At 38.3% G+C, this 21,684-nt stretch overlaps 1 protein-coding gene across 1 annotated transcript in view; it reads right to left on the bottom strand.

Annotated features, from left to right (window-relative positions):
* The window catches only part of GDPD4 (glycerophosphodiester phosphodiesterase domain containing 4), a 73,567-nt gene extending 56,761 nt beyond the window's left edge, over positions 1 to 16,806 (bottom strand). Inside the window, exons 1-8 of the mRNA XM_011368430.1 lie at positions 16,799 to 16,806; positions 15,955 to 16,048; positions 13,525 to 13,584; positions 9,219 to 9,317; positions 9,057 to 9,150; positions 6,709 to 6,786; positions 5,762 to 5,907; positions 5,279 to 5,361 (exon numbers count right to left, since the gene is read on the bottom strand). Coding sequence (XP_011366732.1) covers positions 5,279 to 5,361; positions 5,762 to 5,907; positions 6,709 to 6,786; positions 9,057 to 9,150; positions 9,219 to 9,317; positions 13,525 to 13,584; positions 15,955 to 16,048; positions 16,799 to 16,806 — 662 coding nt within the window. The remainder of the gene's footprint in view (positions 1 to 5,278; positions 5,362 to 5,761; positions 5,908 to 6,708; positions 6,787 to 9,056; positions 9,151 to 9,218; positions 9,318 to 13,524; positions 13,585 to 15,954; positions 16,049 to 16,798) is intronic.
* Between the last annotated feature and the right edge of the window lie 4,878 nt (positions 16,807 to 21,684).

Genomic DNA, 21,684 nt, shown 5'->3' with positions numbered 1-21,684 from the left:
ATTAAGTCTGTCATTTTTATATTAGTTTTATACTTGTTTCCTCTGATCTTGTTCCTCTGTTTCTTCTTTCTGGCTTTCCTGTTGGTTATTTGAACTTTTTTTTTAATCTATAGTGTTTTTTAGTATATCTCTTTGTATAATTTTTTGATGTGGTTACCCTAGAGATTACAGTGCGGTCATGCATTACATGATGGCATTTTGGTCAATGATAAACTGTGTGTATATTCAATTTTGATCACATATGATTAAATGGATTATAAGCAAAAAGTCTGTTTGTAAAGCAGAAGATAAGGCTGGACCTGACTAAGAGGTGGAATTTACTGCCTGCTCTGGGTGATTTTATTTTTGTTCTGGGTGATTTAAATAGACAAGGAGGCTCGGCATGCTGTCCATATGCCCTGCACCTGAGGCTGGGGCACAGAGTTGGCTAGGGAGCGAGGGGAGAGGGTTAGAAAGAAGGGGAGCCTGGAAGCCCATTGCCCTCCACTCACACCTGCCTCTGCACACATGATACACACTCATTCATGTGTACTAACTCACTCACCTTAACTTAGTTTCTATTTATCTCTCTTTCTACCCAGTCCTGTTCCTTCCTTCTCCCTCTCTATCTTCCCCCTCTCCCTTTTATTATTTTTTATCTCTCTCTGGATCTCTTTTGATTTGTGTTCTCCCTTTCTCGCTCCTTCTCTTCCTTATCTCCCTTCTTCCTTCCCTCCTTCTGACATTTAGTCTCTGATAGCATCTCCCTCCAAAGTCCTTCCCTTGTCCCTCCAATGTGTGACCATGTATATGCATGCGCATGCGCGCGCGCGCACACACACACACACACACACACACACAATCTTTTATATATTTTACTGCATCTTTTCTATTTTTAGATGTGTTTAGATACACAAATACTTACCATTGTGTTACAATTACCTACAGTATTCAGTACAGTAATGCTGTACAGGTTTGTACCTTAGAAACACTATGCTATACTAGATAGCCTAGTGTGTAGTAGGCTATACCATTTGAGTTTGCATAAACGCACTCGGTGATGTTTGCACAACGATGAAATCACCTAATGATGCACTTCTCAGAATGTATCCTCGTCATCGAATGATGTATGACCATATACATACCTAACTTACCACATTCTACTAGTGTCAAAATTCAAACATTCAAGTAGATTGTAGAAATGTAAGCACTTTTTAGGTTCCTTTACCATGTCCCCTTTATGATATAGTTGTCTTAAATATACATAGAAACAGAAAGTAGAATGATGGTTACCAGGGGCTAAAGGAGGGAGCAAAAAGTAGTTATGGTTTAATGGTTATAGAGTTTCAGATTCCCAAGATGAAAAGTTCTAGAGATCTTTTTCACAACAATGTGAATATAGTTAATACTTCTGAATTGTACACTAAGAAATGGTGAAGATGAGAAATTTTAAAATATGCTGAGACACACATTAGACAGTTATATTTTTCTGCTTTTAAACAAAATTTTTAAGTTCTAAAGAATTTTCTATTTTATTTATTTATACATTACCCTCTCCATTGCTCCTTCTTTATTATTGTGTCCCAAGTTGACTTTTTCACCCATTTTGAGAAATGAATGACATATAACATTATATTAGTTCTAGATATACAATATAATGATTTGATATATTTATACAAGTTGACTTTTTAAATCATTTCTTCTGTCTATAGAACTTTTATTTCCATTTGGCTATTCTTTATTCTATTTCTTTGCTAATACTTTCTATGTTTTCATTTGTTTAATAAGTATTCATAACACTTTGTTGGAGACATTTTATGATAGCTACTTAAAATTCTTAGATAATTCCAATATCTATTTCTCTTGGTGTTAACACCTATTAATTATCTGGATGGTGTTACAGACCAATGTTCAGTTATCAAATCTTATACTGTATTGCTTCTATCTGGTCTCATGTATCAGTTATACAAAAGTCTGCCCAGGATTTTATATACAGGTTTAAAAATTCCCTTTTTCTAGCATGGCAGTTCCTCATAAAATTAAACGTAGAATTACCATATGATCCAGCAATTCCACTTCTGGGTATATACACAAAAGACTGAAACCATGATGTCAAAAAGATATTTGTGCATTCAAGTTCATAGCAGCATTATTCAAAATAGTAAAGAGGTGGAAACAATCAAAATATCAGTTGGTAGATGAATAGATAAGCAAAATGTAGTACATATAGACAATGGAATATTATTCAGCCTGAAAAAAGGATAGAAATCTTGTCACATGCTACAACATAGATGAAACTTCAGGACATTATGCTAAGTGAAATAAGACAGGCACAAAAAGACAAATACTATATTATCCTACTAATATGAGGTATCTAAAGAAGCCAAATTCATAGAAACAGAAAGTAGAATGATGGTTACCAGGGGCTAAAGGAGGGAGCAAAAAGTAGTTATGGTTTAATGGTTATAGAGTTTCAGATTCCCAAGATGAAAAGTTCTAGAGATCTTTTTCACAACAATGTGAATATAGTTAATACTTCTGAATTGTACACTTAGAAATGGTGAAGATGAGAAATTTTATATTATATGTGTTTTAACACAATAAAAAAAGAAAAAAGGAAGGAAATTCTGACACATGCTACAATATAGATGATCACTGACATTATGCTAAGTAAACCAAGCCAGACACAAAAGGACAAATACTGTATGATTCCATTTGTATGAGAAAACTAGAGTAGTCCAATTCATAGAGAGAAAATAGAATGGTGGTTGCAAGGGCCTGACAGGAGGGGGAATCAACGAATTTTTACTTAATGGCTACAGAGTTTCAGTTTGAGAAGATGAAAAAGTTCTAGACATGGATGGTGGTGATAGTAGCAAAATAAAGTGAATATGCTTAATGCCACTGAGCTATGACCTAAATATGGATAAAATGGTAAACTTTATGTTAAGTGTATTTTACCACAATAAAAAAAAATCACTTTATCTAGATAACTACTCTCAAATAATCTTTCCTCACCTCCAATTGGTAGAGCAAGAAGAGGGGTACCCCTCTTATTTAAGGGCAAGAATAGCAGACAGGAATCTACCCATAGCTTCTAGGGCTAGAGGTTCAGGCATTGAGAGGGTGGACAGTGAATTTTTTTGTGGTGTTTACCTGAGTAGAGCTAAGATAGTCAACATGTTTATATCCTACTAGGCTACCACTTTCCCAGTTTTTTTAATAGAAAGAGTAGACTTTTGTGGTATATATATAGATAGATAGATAGATAGATATGTGTGTGTGTGTGTGTGTGTGTATATATATATTTTTTTTTTTTTTTTTTTTTGCCTGCAGCTAAAGGTGTTTCTAGGTTTCAGGTGTCTCCAGAACTCACATCAGAATATATGAGGACAAAACAAAACAACACAATAATAAAAACGACAGGGAACTCACTACTTAATGGTAGTTCCTTGAGTCTTAATAAGCCCTTAGCTAGTGCACCTTCTTTTCCCCTACTTTTCAGAGCCCTGTGTCAGTTGCTTTGTGAATTTTACCTAGTTTTTATTTTTTGTTTCTCTGGGATTTTTTTTTTTTCTTAGAAAGAATAGGATGAAATGTGCTTACTACATTTCATCTGGTAGCTACACTTGCTACTTTTATATGCCCCGGGTCCCCTATATCGCTTTATAGTTAACCACATCCTACCACTTAGTAATTCTTGATATTATACTTTTCCTGTTCAAGTTATTGGTGTGGTATTCATGTCCTGACCAATATGCAATTTTTGGTAATGATGCAGCTGAGGACATGAACATCAAGGTGGATGGTGAAATATGCAGAGGAGATGAACACTGGAAATGAAGATGTCACCAAATACAGAAAAGGAGGTGTTGGAAGGATCATCTACATCACACTTGAAGTCACAGAAGTGAGAGAAGAGAGAAAGACCATATGCCAGGAGCATCTTTACCACATTATGCCATGATCACCATGCACTTCCACAAATAAACCCAGGAGTTCTGACAGAACATCCCGTTTCAATTCTGATCCAAATATTCTACATGGTATAGTTCTCAGTGCTGGGTTGTGTCAAGAACCCCAGTTGGGGGTCAAGAAATATAGTTCAAACCCTGGTTTCATCATGTATATGCTAGCCTGCGACCTCAGCAATGCATTTCCTGTCACTGAATCCAGGTTCAAACCACATTTCCTCAAGTGTGAATTAGAATGTTTATTTTTTTTCTGTCTGCCTCAGAGAATGGATGTGAAGGGATTTTGTACATACCACATTCACTAATATACTCATGCTAGATATGAAGCCTTTCTACTTCTAGCTGCTCAGGCACATAGATTCTGTAGCAAAGCATATCTTTTTGTCCTCACCCCTGTTCTGATCCAATCTTCCTTAGCTGTTCCCTTGGACAATGCTACAGTCTACTACCCATCTCTGCGAGGAGTCTCCCTCATAGACTGCCAGGTGAGTCTTTCTGAAACACATCTTGTAAAACAGTAAGGTAATCTGTTAAAACCACAATGGCGGCCAATCACACATTTAGTAATTTCCATGATCCAATCTCAGTGAGCCTTGCAGCCAAATCTCCTCCTCACATTTTCCTCTCCTGTCCCCAGAGCATGTGAATTTGGCATTCATACAGGTTAGCTCACTGGTCTACAAACTTGCTAATTCTTATTTAGGTGCCTTTGAATAAGCTGTTGCCTCTGCCTGAAATACCCTCTTTCCCCATATCTGCTGGTTAAAATAATATTTTTCCTGCAAGACTCAACCCAAACACAATTCTAAGTACAGAGATTTTTTTCACACTATAGGAGGAGGTTTTTCCTCCATTGAGGGTCCACAGCACTTGACTTTTTCTTCTCTGGGAGGCACTCCCCACAAATGGTCTCATACTGTAGGTATCTGTAAACATGCCATGTCTCCTTCACTAGCTGGGAACATCTCTCAGACAGGATTTATCTTAGTTGCCTCTCTGCAGCACTCAAAAGGAGGCCTGGAATATAGTAGTTATCCAGGAATGTTAGATAAACAGATTGCTAGGTAGTGCATGCAGTTAAATTTTAAGCATGATTTGCAGAGGGGACAAATTTGAATTATGTGTGTGATTTATGAGCTTATGATTAAGAATGCAGTTGTAAGATTTGTAAGGAAGAAGTGGTCCATGCGTGTGTGCTATGTGCATATGTGGCATATGAACACAGGAGAAACTCCCCAGGGTTTGCCCTCTCTACAGCTTGGCCAGGCTGGTCGTCTTACATGGCATTGGCCTTACCTCTTGCCCACCCCGACCCTGCTTCCTACCTTAAGTATATGTGGGACTCCAGTCCAAAGGCCCCATTTTCAACAGCTTTCTCAAAGGACATCATGGTATTCTCAGGCCCCAGCTGTGGAGAAAAGGACATTAGGCTCTGTCTCTCAGAGTTTCTCCTCTCAACATCCTTTCTATGGTAGTGTGGGAGCCCAGTAACGAAAGCGTTTTAGGAAGCAGATTCTGGCTTCCTGGGCTCTATTTTTAAAGAGCCTGCCTATATTTTCCTCTACCCAATTTGATTCTGGGACTCTGCTCAGGTGAGACAATGTCACTGGGCACAGTAGAGAAATGGACCTGGTGGTATTAGGTGACCTGGGCTCAAGTCTAACCTCTACAATTAACTCTTTATTCTTGTTATCTAAAGCTAACGCCTTTTCACCTCCAAGTGTTCCTATGGTTCTGAGGTTCCCTTCTTTCATCTACACATCCCATGCATACCTGTACTCACCCATATCCATTATGCTCTAACCTACCATGGGTGCTCCTCTATGTCCGAAGATATGTGGCTTGGGTCCCAATTTATCCTTCTCCTGAATGCAGGGAGAATAAAAACCCAACGGCAGCACATACAGACATAAAAGGATGAGAAAAAAGGGCAATCCAATAGCCACTTGTACAGCTGAAAAAGTTAGAAGGAGTGGGGAGTGAATAAAAAGGTAAAGAGGAATGGAGACCCATCCCAAGCAACTATCACAAAGTAGCAGTCAGTAAATACCCAGTGCATGGGTTTCATCAACTGTCTGGACTGACTGATATACTCTCTATTTCTGTCACGTCCCCACTTACTTTCAGTGATTTGAAAGCGCAGGACTATGCAAATATGAGCATTATTATTAACGCAGTATTACTAGAATTTACAATGAAATTTACAATGGAATGAATTGTACGGGTAGTAAGGAGGAAAGGAAGGAGAGGGGATCTTAAGGAATATATGGAATTTATTTTCAGCAGATAGATTGGCTGGTTCTGAGAAAGCCCTGAAGCTTGTTATAAAGATCAGCCTGAAATGCCCCTATACATAAGGCAGTATAGTAGAGTAGAAGGGGCATTAGTTGACAGAAATCTAAGTTCAGATGCAGACACTACCTCTGTCTAATTCTGTGACTAAGGTCACGTTGCCTAATCTCTCTGGGTCTTTATTTCTTTCATTTTGAAAAATGGGGCTATCTTGATGCTAACATTTACCTCACAGAGTTAATATGACAGTGTTGACTCATAATAGATACTAAATATTAGGTATTTGCTTCTCTCTCTCTCTCATACACACACGCAAACACTGAGCCCGTCTACAATACCTGTTATTGCTGGCCTTTCCCCCCAAAATTACTAGTATAGACCTCAGAGAATTTTACAAATTTGTACATTTTTAAGTTACCACCTATGCTTCAATCACTTTCAAATATAGATTCCCAGCTCTAACCTCTTAACTTTGTGAGTATATTAAATCTCTTGATTCTTCCCCTCTCGAACCATGTCATCTTGTATCTTCTTATTCTAACTAAAATTTCAGAAATGGAAAAGAAAAGAGTTCATTATTGTCCCCTTTAAACTCTAGCCCCAAGACATTTTCTCCAATTCTCCATCTACATACACACACATGTACAAACACACAGTGGCAACACTCTCAGTCCAGTCATTGTCTCCATCCTCACACAAGTCAGGAAGCAAACTTCCTGTTTAAGCAACAGTAAAAAGAGAGACGTAGAAAGAAGATCCTGGTTTCTCAGTAAGGGTGCTGAGAGATAACCCGAAACAATTTAATGTGCAGCTCTGATTCTCTTTTCTTTTCCTGATATTATGACAAGGAATGGAGGAGAAACCAGTGGCAGAGGTGGGCATTTCTGTTCTAAGTGCCCAGGTGTGAAAGGGACTCTTGGGGCTCTGCTTTGAGTACTAGGATGTAACCAGAGATATCTGGACCTAGTATAAGCTCATTAGTTGAAACTAGCAGCATTTGAAATCAAACTAAAAGAATTGTGACTAGGAGAAGCAGGCAAAATAGCACAGATGATAGAAGTTTCACTCATCCCTTCTTGTGACCACATCCAGTTGAGATGGAAACATGGAGCAAACAGCAAGCAGAGTCACCTGGGGGTCTAGATGAACAGAATCACTACAGCTAGAATTGGTTGAAGGTAGAAGAAGGTGAAGATGCAGGCTGCCCAATCCCCAGCAGCTGATGAGACAGAGGCTACAGGAGCCACAGCAGGCAACTGCAGACGCCTCTTAAAGGGGCTATGTCCGCTGGACTTTTGCGGTTACAAACCTGCTCACCCCTTGTGACAGCACTGAGTTGGTTGCTTAGGCATCACCAGGGACTTACAGGGGGACACTGAGTTGTAGGAGCGAGGGCCTGAGGCAAGGCTTTCTCCCAGGCAGAAGTGCTGGCAGTATCCATTGCTCCATTGTTGAGCTCTCCCCACTGCGAGTGTGCGGACACAGCACTGCCATAGCTGAGACATCGTCAAACTGGATAAGAGAGATCACTCCGCCCAGAGGATTCCCTGAAACTCCGCCTCCCCCAATTCGAAGCCCCATCCAATCCACATTCAGTTGTGTCCTCAGTGAGTCCTGTGCCACTTGTTGAGCAGCGCCAAGACCCACACCGTTGGAAGCTGACCTCAGTTTCTGGTGTGCCTTCTTGAGGCAACTATAAGCACAGCATCTATGGATTGCTTGCTGAATCTTAACAGGTAGCCCCCAGAGGGGCACAGACTGGAGCTAAACTGGGCCTACAGCTGAACCCCTCTCAGAACTGTGCCTCTGGACACCTACTATACAAAGCCATGTTAATAAGACTGGGAAACATAGGAGCTTTGCTTAGTACATAGAAACAGACATAGAAAAGCAGCCAAAATGGGAAGACAAAGAGGTAGAAACCATATGAAAGTATTCAACAGAGATAAAGGAAAAATGTTGTCAAGCAATCTCACAGATGCAGAGTTCAAAACACTGGTTATAAAGATGCTCAATGTAATTAAGGGGAGTATAGATGAAGTCAGTGAGAACTTGAACAAAGAGATAAAAGACATAAAAATAGAAATGGAAATTATAAAAGAGAACCAGTCAGAAATGAAGAATACATTATCTGAGATAAAGAGTATATTAGAGGAAATCAATAGAGTGGAAGAAGAAGAGGATCGGAACACTGATATAGAAGATGAGCAAGGCAAGGACACCCAACCAGAATGACAAGAAAAAAGTAACCAAGAATCTAATAATAATTTAGGAGCCTATGAGACAAAATTAAGGGTAACAACATCCATGTAATAGGAATACCTGAAGAAGAAGAACAAGAAGTTGAATATATATTTGAAGAAATAATGATGGAAAACTTCCCTAAGCTGGTGAAAAAAAGACATACAACCCAGGAAGCTCAGAGCGTCCCCCCCAAAATGAACCCAAAGAGGCCCACACCAAGACACATCATAATTAAAATGCCAGCAGTTAAATACATAGAGAGAATCATAAAAGCAGCAAGAGAAAAGAAATTAGTTACCTACAAGGGAAATCCCATAAGATTTCTCAAAGGAAACCATGCAGGACAGATGGGCTTGGCACAAAATATTCAAAGTGTTGAAAATCCAAAATCTACAACTAAGAATACTTTAACCAGAAAAGCGATCATTTAGAGTAGAAGGACAGATAAAGGGCTTCGCAGACAAAAATAAGTTAAAAGACTTTATCAACGCCAAGCCAGTATTTCAGGAAATGCAAGCTAAAGTCAGAGCTGAAAGGGTAATGCAAGGTTCCACCCACATGACATACCTTCTTGTTCCAAGTGGATTAAGTAGAAGGCCACGGGCCAGGAAACAATAACCATCACAGTTATACTGCTCAGGTGCATGTAGGGAGCAAAGACCTGGGAGAAAGCCAAAAGTCAGGTTGACCACACTGGACAAAGTGTTAGACCTACAGGATGATGCTTACCTTCAGTGAGAGCCCAACTGTCAGCCACTTGTCTTTCCAGTAAATGCATAAAATCAACAGAAAAAACGTGCACATCAGAATCACTAGCAGAGTCAGGATCTGAGAAAACAGAAAAAAAACTTCCTGACTTCTAGGCACTAGGCTTGGATCGAAACTGTCCTTGTGTCCCCACAATGTAAGGGACCTCATTTCTCATCTTTTTAATCTGACAACTCTTCAAAATACCCAATATTTGATGGGCCCAGTCATTTACCTTCCTTGTTCCCGAGTCTCTTTGTATAGCATGGTTGAAAAAATTACATAGCTACATCGTCTGATGCTTTTACTAGTTATATCCAGCCTCAGCTGGGCCCACAACATTGCCTGTCATCTCTCTCAGTTTAAACGATAATCATTACAGATATTCATTACTTTTTTATTCAACTCAATACAATTGTGAGTAAAAGGCAATTTTGTAATTGCCTTTTTGATGTATATTTTCCCCAAAAGCCTATAAATTTCATGAGATCAAGGACAATCCTCATTGCTGTGCAGAATGTCTGACACAGAGTAAGCAGTCAGTAAATAGTTGTTGAACAGATGAAAAAGTATCTGCCTTCCAGAACACTATATACTTCATAAAGAACACTGAGACCAAGCAGACATAACTTTAACTTCTTCCCCTTGAAATGTATAGTCTTTCTATATCTGTGCTGCCTTCTAGAGAGTGCTTAGTTCCTTCCTTTACATAATCTCTATATTTATTAACGTAACTGAATCCATAATTTAAAACTTTTCAAAAAATAACTCCAAGCCTTACTGGCATAAGTGGTTAATTTTACCAAGCATTTCAGGAAGAAATATTTCCAATCTTTAACAAACTCTTTCAGAAAATAGAGAGGTAACAATAATTTCTATTATGAAGCAAATAAAACATTGATATCAAGAGTCAACAAGGACAGTGGTCCCCAAACCCTGGGCCGTCGACTGGTACCAGTCAGGGCCACACAGCAGAAGGTGAGTGGCATGCAAGAAAGCAAAGCTTCATCTGTACTTGCAGCCACTCCCCAACGCTAGCATCACCTTCTCAGCTACATCTCAGATCATCAGGTATTAGATTCTCATAGGAGCACTGGTTCCTGGTGCCAAAAATGTTGGGGACTGCTAACAAGGACATTAGAAGAAAAGTACAATCATGTGCCATAATAACAATGTTTCAGTCAACAATAAATTGCACATAGAACTGTGGTCCCATAGGATCATAATAAACCGGAAAAATCTCTTTCACATAATGACGTCTTAGACATCATAATGGCATAGCGCAATGTATTCATCAAGGGTTTGTGATCATGCTGGTGTAAAAAACCCACTGCACCGCCACTTGTATAAAAGTATAGTAACATTTTCATGTTAAGATACATGAAATCTAACCTCTGCTTCATAATTGCCTACAATATTCAGTACAGTAACATGTTGTACAAGTTTGTAGCCTAAGAGCAATACGCTAAACCGCATAGCTATATGGATATACCACTGTAGTAGATAATAAGCTTTACCATTTAGGGTTAAGTAAGTATACCCAATGGTGTTCAAAGACAAAGTCGCCAAAGGATGCATTTCTAAAATGTACCCCTATCCTTAAGTGGCACATGACTGTAGAGGCCAATCTCTCCTACGTACATAAATGCAAAAATCTTAAATGACCTATTAGGAAACCAAATTATGGCAACAAAAATGTCTAACTGTCAAATCAGACTCAAGAGTCTCATGTGATTCTGTGATCTTATCCAACACCAACCTTAACTAACGATTTAAAGAATACAGGCAATTATAAGGTAAAAATAAAACATTCCTTTGGAGAAATCTCATCCTGTCAAATGTAGATACTCATCAAAAGTTCTTTTCTCTCTTATACTAGAATACATGCTGGCCTTGGACTTAAAATGTGAGATGTGTTGTGAGCAAAGTATGCGGAAACACTGCTTCACAGGAGCCTTTGCAGTTATAGAACATCCTTATCTTATATCCCATTAATTATTCACTCTAGCCAGCTATGTCTCCCACCCTACAAATCTATAAATTCCAGGTTTATTTACAATAAGCAACCCAGATACACCAGGTTATATTCTGCTAGAAAGTTTCATAGATAAAGACTCTCATTATCTTTGCCTAAGAAATATCTTTAGCGTGCTTTCAGGAGGTTGGGTTATTAGCGTATGTACAGGGAGTTTTGATTGAGGTCATTCATTCTTTTCTGAGCATCCCTAGGTAGAAGAGGATGGGTTATAGGCCTGGTGCTAACCCTTTCTTTCCAGATTTATTCTGAGTACATGAGAACTAAAATTCTAAGCCCTGCAGAATCTCCCTTCCCAGTAGAAGCAGTTTTTCCTCCCAGCTCTGGTAAGCCTAGTCCTTCATAGTTTGAAGGACCAACCAAGAAAGTTACCCAGGGGAAGCCAACTCTTCTCACACTCCACTTCTATCTCTTCTCACTGCATACAGACTCAGAACTGGAATTAGATCCCAGAATGCCTCGAGACATGAAGGCTTCGTTAATTTATATTGATATAAACCCTATAGAATATGTGTGAAAACAAATAGTTAGGATACTAAACAAGGAGAAAAGAACATAATTTTAAATCAGTCTAAATTTATTGATATGAGTGCAGCTACTAAAGCTTATGAATTTAATATAGTAGAATCCAGGTATTGTGCATCTCAAAATGGTTCTAATTGTTTGTTTGGTTATCTGAAAGCTTGGCTCAGTACTGGCCTATGCTCAATGAAATGGGAATCCAGAAATTTCTTGGTATTATATAGAAAAAATTATCCAAACATTTATTGAGAAATGTTTGCTAGAATGCTATGACCTATAATAAGCTAACCCACTCCCTATCATGTTCTATGGGAGGTCTCAGAAGACACTGAAAAATACAGTGGCGAGGAAAGTGTCAGCATCCATGGAAAGCACTGTGGTGGCTATCCTCTATGCTTGAATAAAGGTGAGAGATGCTGCCACTGAAAATGGCTTCCTGATTTCAAAGGCAATGATGAGAAGGCCAAGTAGCACCACTAACTGCCAGAGGCAAGGTAAGAATGTTTGTTGTAATAGGCACCAGCCTGGAATGTAATAAATTTGTAAACCCAAGCAAATTTTTGTAGTGGCTAACTGATCTTGGTGTCCCAACTCTAAAACAGAGAGTGATCTCATTAAGGCCTTCTTGTTCACTTTTCAATCTCTATTCTTTCCTGCAAGATCTTATGACTTCTGTTTCCATTCATTCTAATAACTTAAAATTATATTTCCAGTTCATGTCTCATTTGAGTAAGAGGAAATTTAAGTGGACCACTCAGAGACTCTGACATGTTCCGGAATTCAGGAAACATGAAGAAATGTGTCATACACATGTCTGAAGAAGTCTATAAAAGAGCAAGAAGCTGTGGGGTGAAGCTGTTCAAGCCCAGGGCAGAACAAAATGAGGGAGGCTATGCTGGAAATGAACTGCATATTCACAGGTGGTGGGACAAAGATGCTTGCTTTCTGGTGACCAGATGCAGATACTTTGAGAGAAGCCTTGCTGGTGTCATTTTAAAAAGCGCTGAACTAAGGGAGGGTCAAAAGGACCTCACCAGAGAAATTTCAGGGATATAAAAAGACAAGCATTGACTCTACCAACAGAGTTGCCGTGAAGGTTCTCAGCAGAAGGGTTTCTGAAAATACACACATAAAAAGCCTGTGGGATAAAGAGCTAACAACCGTGCATTTACCTGGTCCTGATGGAATCAACCCCAGATGACCCTCTTGCCTTTCCTTGTGGGACTGTGTTCTTTTATCCTATCGCCTCTGCCCCTGAGCACTCCTTTGGTGAAAGAGAGGTAAAAGACCATCAGGCTCTTTCCACCAGGGCAGGCTTCCAGGCCAAGGTCAGGCCCAAAGAGCAAAGGGGAAAAGTCTTACAGAGTTGGAATTGGGGTTATTACAATGAACTAAAATTTTTAATGACTGAAAAGAGAATGTTCTTGTGACTATAAAATATAGGACTGGAAACTAATGGAGCATGCCTATTTTATAGAGATGGGAAGAACTGAGTCACAGAGTAAGATTAACAAGGAGCGGTTAAAAAAATAAAATTTGGGTTCCACTCCTTCAGTAAATCACTTACACCTGATAGAAATTTAATGATTTCAGTAAAATGATATAAGTGGATCTCTTCTTTCCAAAGAGAATAATGAAAGAAATGTGATTCTGTACTTAACACTTGAATGTCAAAAAGGCATGACATTCAGTACTGGTCTAAGGTCTCCTAAGAAGATTCAGATGTCCTACCTTATGGTAGCAGTGCAGATATAGTTCATTCCCTCCCCAAATTAACAAAAATCCAAGGACCTGAAAAACCAAAGAAAAAGGAGGTTATTTTGAAATCACCAACTGGCAGCCCATAGCAGTGTTCTGAAGACAAAATGCCTTTCACTACATTCTCTGCACTTTTCCGCCTCTGGGAGTTTGCCATGCTGTTCCTCTGCCTGAAAAGCTCTCCTTCCCCATGGCACTGACCCTTCAGAGCCAGTTCAAATGCCACCTCCTATTTGTAACTTTCACCAGCACCCTCAGGAACAATTAATTATTATCTTTGGGATTTCATAACAAGCACTACACTGATATCCTTCCTGAGTTCCTACCAATATCTTTTCCCTGTGATGGACCTTATTCTTGGTATTACTCAGACCAATTTATGAGAGAAGAGATGTCAGGGACCAACCCTTCCAAGGGTCATTTAAAAGCTCTTTCTTGAGGAACCAGTGTCATCATTACAACTGCTAACCTCTGCTAGTAATACTAGTATTCAGTCAATAAATCTTAGATTTTAATATAAATCTAGCCAGTTACCAAGTCAGTGTGGAGACAAAAGATGAAAACTGGAGTCCTCAGGGACTTAGGGTATTACTGAAAGTTGGAATGTATATGGTACTAACCTTTTCATCAAAATAACTTTATGTATGATTTCATTTCTTCTTTACCCAGCCCTAATACCATTCTATTAAATATTATCATCCTCATATAAAAAAAGACTGAGTCTCATAAGTTATATGACTTGACCAAGGATACAAAGTAATTTAAAGACAGAATTGGAAATAGAACCCAGGTCTCCCATCTTGTTCACTGTTGATGCCACTGTGTGGATCCAAAAAAGGGGTAGGGTAGAGTAGGAAGTTTGTTAAAATGTATGTTTTATTGCACTGTAGAACTCATTCCTACCTTAGAAGCTAACTACAGTATTTCATATTTATTGTGTATAAAAGCAGTACAATTCAGTGACCAGAGCCCAGTAGCTCAGAGCATATCCTTCATTGCATTTTACCCATAAAAAGAAAAGTGCCTAAATATTCTGCCTATAGTCACCCTCCACACTGCAAGTTCCAAGACGATTTTCCTGAAATAGAAATCTGATTTATGCTAAATGTCTTAGCCTTACTTTCCAAGCCTTTCAAAAGCTGTCATGAGCCTATCTTTTTAGCCATGTTCCCCATTATTCTTCATTATGCCCTACATGCTAACAGAACTGACTTTCCCTCTTATATTGGAACCACATATTTTTGTCCTGCTGACTTTGTCATGATGTCCCTCAGCCTGAAATGTTCTTCATCCCCACATATACATGTCCAAATCCACCATTCCTTCAAGATCCCACTCCAGTGCCACTTCTTCCAAGAAGGTGCTTAATCCTGTTGGCAGAAGTCACCTCTTACTTCTCAGAACCCACGCAGAACTTCACGTAGGACTCTCTAATGACAACTGTAATGTTTTGCTTGTGTTAGTTATTTTTGGCTATGATTTAGTGTCCCTACTAGAGTCTAAACTCACTGAATTAAAGAACTATTGTAACTTCATATCTCATACATATCTCTTTGAAGTGCCCTGCATGAAAACAAAAATGATTAATAAATCATTTTATTAATGAAATGAAAACTTATTTATTAATGAAAACTTAATGATTAATAAATTTTTTTTGGAAAAAAAAATTAATGCAAATGGCAACTTATTTGGGAGTTGGGACCTTCTATATCAGACAGGAAATCAGCAGGGACAAGAGATCGTGATATAAGAGACAAATGTATGTGCCATAAGTATAAATAGGCACTGAAAAACTCCAATTACCTAAAGTTATTCTCCCATAAGCTTTCTACTTCCACAGTCTTTTATCTTGCTTAGCCGGAATTCCTCCCACTACATGACACTGTTATGTGACAACAGAGAAGGGACACTATTGCCAAAATACTTTTGTTCAAACGTACTTTGTACCTGGGCTAGTGGACTAGCATATACACATTAGAACAGGTTTTAAAAAACTAGGTAACTTGTAAGGCCCAGGAAGACAGAATATCAGGAGATGTGATACGAAATGAGTTAGTTCAATGTATAAAGGTACTGCTAATGTAAAGCTCTGAGTATCTAAAATAATAATTTTGAGTAAACCATAAAATAGGCTATGAATCAGGGGAATAGAAAAAGGATGTTCTGGCACCCTTTCAAAATGCCAAAATGATAAGATGCATCCTCTACTAGTACAAGTCCTTTTTTCGCCATCTATCCCTCGTGCCTAAAATTTAAGCAGCTGATATAACCCCAACTCTACTACGACAAGAGTGATTTTAGGTTCTGAGGGCTCCCAGCACCAAGTGAGCACCATACCACAGATAAGAACATCTCATGAAACTGCTCAGCAAGGGAGTGGAAAAAACGGGAAACACTACTCACCAACAGCAATGAAGAGTAGACAGTTAGGATTCCAAATAAACTCAGCAAAAGAAGGGACCAGAAGAACCAGTATCCTGTACCTAGAAAAACGACCCTGCAAAAACATGAATCCTTAAAACAGAGCAGAAATTAGTAGCATCTGTGTCAAGATGGGAGACAAAACTGAACTAGATGAGGCATAAGAAAACATAGGGAGATAAAAAGAAGCAATTTGGGAAAAGCTGAGAAGAGCTATAGGGATATTCAGTTAGGAGTTTTACCTTTGTCCTATAGGCAACTGGATATTTAGTGGGGGTCTGTATAACTGCTATAATTTTTTTTAATGTTACTTAGAATATATACTCAAATACTATGTCCTCTTGGTAAAACAATACAATAATACAGAAATTCTAAAGTGCCAAAAGAGAAAAAAGTCATCCATAAGTTAACTGCCCTAATAAAACTAATAATTTCCATTTGAATAGATTCCTTGTCCATGCGTGTGTATGCTTTCCTGCATAATTGCAATCATGGCCATCACATTAATTACTTTATCCTGTGTAAGAAATTTGGGCCCTTAAAACAGTCCTGATGTGTTCTTTTTCTGAAGTAGTTTATGAGAGAAAACTGCTATTAATTTGCTAAGAGAAACAGTGTTATTCTTGCTCTAGATATCACATGTAGAGACTTTAAGACTCTTCATTTAAAAATAAGAGAAATAACCTCCTCTCCATATAAAACCTGGAGAAATTATATGTAAACAATATAATATATAGATTAATGAACATATAACCACATTACAAATAAGAAAGGAAATTCTCTAGTCAGGGGCTCTAAGACATACCAAGAAAAAAGAAACAGGTACGTGGTCATCCTAGAAGAGCTATCCCAGATCAAGACATTAGCAAGAGTACTTGGTAGAAGATGAAGTCACAACAGGGAATCAAAATGTGTAAGGAATGTCAACAAATGAACCCAATGTAGCCAACTAATAGGATAACTTGCATCCAAGAAAATATAATTTAAAAAACAATCAGAAAACAACCACTAAACAAATATAAGACCTTCGGAATTTCTAGTCAATATGGCGGAGTAGGTAAACACTGTGCTCACTTCCTCCCATGATCAAATCAAAACTACAGCTAAATTAGAAACTAACCACCCTTGAGAACCACCAGAAGATTGGCTGAACAGATATTTATAATTAAGGATAAAAAGATGTCATGTCCAGACTGGGAAGAGTGGCGGAGGAGATGTGAAACAGGCTGATCCCACACCCAAGTGTGACTGTTAAGCATTGGGAGGGATAACTCAACTGTGGAGGTCCCCTCTGAAGAGTGAGGGGTACCAGCCCCACATCACGCTCCCGCGCCCAGAGCACCAGGACCAGGAAGAGGAGTCCTGACAACAGCTGGCTGTTAAAATCAGCAGGGATTGTGTCTAGTGAGACAGAGAGTTGCTGTTGACACAGGTGTCCTCTCAAATGAGCCTCAGCACAGACTCACTCATTCACAAATCCTCCCTAAGCTCCAGAAAAAGAAGTAGCAGGGACATACAGGGAGGTACTAATTATCCAAAAAGTAGCAGGGACATACAGGGAGGTACTAATTATCTGGTTTTAGGCAGAAGAACTAAACGAAATGAAGGCAGGTAGTCTACCAAAAGCAGAGTTCGAAACACTGGTTCTAAGGATGCTCAATGAACTTGGGAGAAGTGTAGATGATCTCAGTGAGAACTTCAACAAAGAAATAGGAAACGTAAAAAAAGGAGACAATTGGAACAAAAAAGAACCAGTCGGAAATGAAATACAATAATTGAAATGAAGAATACATTAAAAGGAATCAACAAAAGTTGAGATGAAGCAGAGAATCAAATCAGTGATTTGGAAGGCAAGATAGTGGCAAACACCTGACTGGAACAGCAGAAAGAAAAAAGAATTTTAAAAACTAGGGGTAGTTTAAGAGACCTCTGGGAAAACATCAAGCATAACAACATTAACATCATAGGGGTACCAGAAGAAGAGAGATCAAGGGATTGAAAACCTATTTAAAGAAATGATGACAGAAAACTCCCTAACATGGCAAAAGAAACAGACATACAAGTCCAGTAAATGCAGAGTCCCAAACAAGATGAACTCGAAGAGGCCCACACCAAGATACATCACAATTAAAATGCCAAAGATGAAAGATAGAGAGAATCTTAAAAGTGGCAAGGGAAAAGCCATTAGTTACATATAAGAGGGCTCCCATAAGACTGTCAGCAGATTTCTCAACAGAAACACTGAAAGCCAGAAGGAACTGACATGACTTATTCAAAGTGATGAAAAGCAAGGACATACAATCAAGATTACTCTACCCAGCAAGCCTATTATTCAGAATCTAAAGAGAGATAAAGTGCTTCTCGGACAAGAAAAAGTTGAAGGAGTTCATCACCACCAAACTAGTATTAGAAATAATGTTAAAAGGACTTCTTTAAAAAAAAAAAAGAAAGAAAAATCAGAAATATGAATAAGAACATAGCACAAAGAAAACAATTCTCATTCGCAAAGTCAAACACATAATAAGAGCAGTGGATCAACCAACACTAAAGCTAGAACAAAAGTTAAAAGTCAAAAATAGGAATATCATGTGTAATTATAACAGTTAATTAAAGGATACATACAATCGCACAAGCAAAAAAAGTAAAAAAAAATGACAAAAACATAAACATGGAGGTGAGTAAAAATAGCGATTTTAGAGTATGTTTGAAATTAAGCAACCATCAACTTAAACTGCTATAAACATAGCTTGGTATATATAAGATCATAGTCATCACAAACCAAAAATCTATAAGAGATACACAAGAAATAAAGAGAAAGGAATCCAACACAACACTACAGGAAGTTGTCAATATACAAGACAAGAGATCAAGAGAATAAGAAAGGAACAGTGAACTACAAAACCATTCAGAAACCATTTAATAAAAAGGCAATAACTACATACCTATCAATAATTACATTGAGAGTAAGTGGATTAAATGCTCCAATAAAAAAAAAAACAAATGTAGGAGGGGATTAAAAGGTACAAATTGGTAGTTACAAAATACCATGGGCATGTAAAGTATAGCACAGGAATATAGTTCATAATATTGTAATAACGTGTGGTATCAGATGGGTACTAGATTTATTGGGCTGATCACTTTACAAGTTATATTAATGTCCAATCACTATGTTGTACACCTAAAACTTTAATAATATTCTATGTCAACTGTAATTGAAAAAAAATATTAAAAAGGAAAACATAAAATGCCTTAAAGATCAAGAACTGAGAAGCATGGCACCATATGAGGTGCTCCTGTTCTGTCTCCTTGAAGTTACAAGTTGAAAAGCTATAATTTCTCTGGGCACATCTTTTTTTCACTCCGTTTTAATCTAAAAGGTCTTCCTTTGTGTATTCAATCTCATGAAATTTTATTATTAGATTGCTTCAGCTCAAAACTCAATCACCAAACTCATGTGAAGTGCCCACACACCTGTGAACTGCAAGCAAAGGAAGAACTGTGATTTCCTTCTTCCTCTCTTTTTTCTCTCTCCTTTTTGTTCCTTCTTCCTGTCCCATTCATCTGCACTTACTCTTGGTGGTGGCGGTGGTGGTGGTGGTGGTGGTGGTGGTGGGGTAACAAAAAGGAATGAGAAGAATGCAAATGACTTTGCTTCAGTAAATGCTTGTGCTAAATGCAATGAGAAGTGAGAAGGGGTCTTTCACAGCTATCCCTTCTTGAAACTGGGAACATACAGCTACTAATGACTACAATAAGCTCACTCTACATGGATTATCCAACTTAGGGTTCTTCTGACTTAGTATTTTCAAGCAATATCTCTCTGCTCTGTGTCACTATTTTACATCCCTAGCAGCATTTTAAATACACCTCCATTTTGATTACAGGCCTTCTCATACAACTGAGACTGCCTTCTTGGGGCAATCTCATCTAAATCCATATTCTTTGCGCTAACGTTTAAAGAAATCTTCCAGGACCTCCTTCCCTGCTTCCCACAGCCGTAAGATACAGCTTTCTTGTATCTTCTCCCAATACATATCCTACATACTACAATGCTTTATAGTAGCACCACTAATTGTCAGCTGACTCTGAAAAAAACAAAACACCTTGTAGTGAGGCACTGGGAACCTCCACAAAGCAAGGAATGAGGAGACAAGTCTCTCCGCACAACACATTCAGGGGGAAAAAAGAGAAGTGACAATTACTACATCAAAAATTCAGCTCTACTGCTCTCTAGCTAACATGAACAACTAGAAAAAGCTAAACAATATGTTTTAACATCTAAGCGAAGGACTCAGAAAGCTGACAGGCAGTGAGAAGCTACAAAACAAAGATCCAAATCAGAGAGAAAATCCAGAGACATACTTGGCATTTGGGGTGATTTTTCTCTAGAAGTGGCTGAGATACAGGAAGTATCCTGTAGCACCAGGAGAACAAAAAGGGGGAGAATAATCTGGTAAACACGATAAACTTTGATTCCAGACCTTCCAGGGCTACATGCTAGGAGTCAGGACAACTAGAAACAGACTGCTGTGGAATTGAATCCTAGCTTTGAACCATCTAAATATGTGAAAGTGGATTAAGGTGAGTAGGATTTCCTAACACTCCTAGTTACCTGTCAGAGTAACTCTCTGAGAGGGCTTAATATAATTCAAGGTCTCAAATTACCTATATAACTTTTTATATACAATGTCCAGTGCTCAAGCAAAAATAATCAGGTGACACTAGGAGAGGAGACCACAGTAGTGACTGGACAGAGAAACAATGGACAACATAAAAAGATCTTCAGCAAATCTAGAGAAAGGAGGTATTAGACACAGACTTCTAAATAACTATCCTTAAAATGTGTTTAGACTGCAATTTACCTTGACCTCCCACTGTGGCCCCTCAAGGCTAGCTGTGTACGTCTTCCAGTATCTATGAGTATAAAGTTTGCTATTTCATTTTCTCTTGTGGTCTGCTGCTGAACCTCCACTCACCATTATCATTGCCTAGAATCACCATCGGCATCCCATGCACCACTTAAACATTGGTTTAACAAAGTCATAACTCAGTGACTCCAACTTTAATGCTTAAGGTAACCTGCAGGAAAACCTGGTCCCTTTCATCATTAAGCTGCATACTTATCTGGCCTAAGAAATGGAGAAGTTAAAGATCTGGCAAGAGCAGGGAGAATGTGGGCCCAGGTGCTGCTCCATGCCAACTAAGTTAACTACAAGATATTGATATTGACAGTGCATGAAGGCTACTATAATGTCTGGGCCCCTCAGAGTGCAAAAAAAAAAAAGCCTTCTGATTTACTTTCCACTTCCAAATGTTATGCAAATTTCTCTTCTGAATAATCCCAACCCAATTCTCTATTAAAAATTGAATTCTGAGAAACGTAGCTCCAGTTTAGCTAAGTTAGTACATGACCACAGTCCACTCATTGTCTACTTGGTATCAATACACAACTCCATTAATCATCCTTATTTGCTGTTTACATGATACAATTATCTCTCATACAACTAAAAACACACCAAACTTCTCTCAGAAAGAAAATACAGTATACTTTTATCACCACTGGGTGATGTTTATACCTCTAATTTAAGTACTGATATGTGGTTAACTACTATAAATGCAACTTATTTTCAATAATAAAGAAATGAGAGAAGAGAAATATATATATATATCCTTATATATGAAGTTATATATCTACATATCATATAGATATGC

The sequence above is a fragment of the Pteropus vampyrus genome, unplaced genomic scaffold, assembly GCF_000151845.1.
Source record: "Pteropus vampyrus isolate Shadow unplaced genomic scaffold, Pvam_2.0 Scaffold141, whole genome shotgun sequence".
Taxonomy (NCBI): domain Eukaryota; kingdom Metazoa; phylum Chordata; class Mammalia; order Chiroptera; family Pteropodidae; genus Pteropus; species Pteropus vampyrus.
The sequence above is the reverse complement of the archived record's forward strand: the minus strand, read 5'-3'. Positions and strand labels throughout refer to the sequence as shown.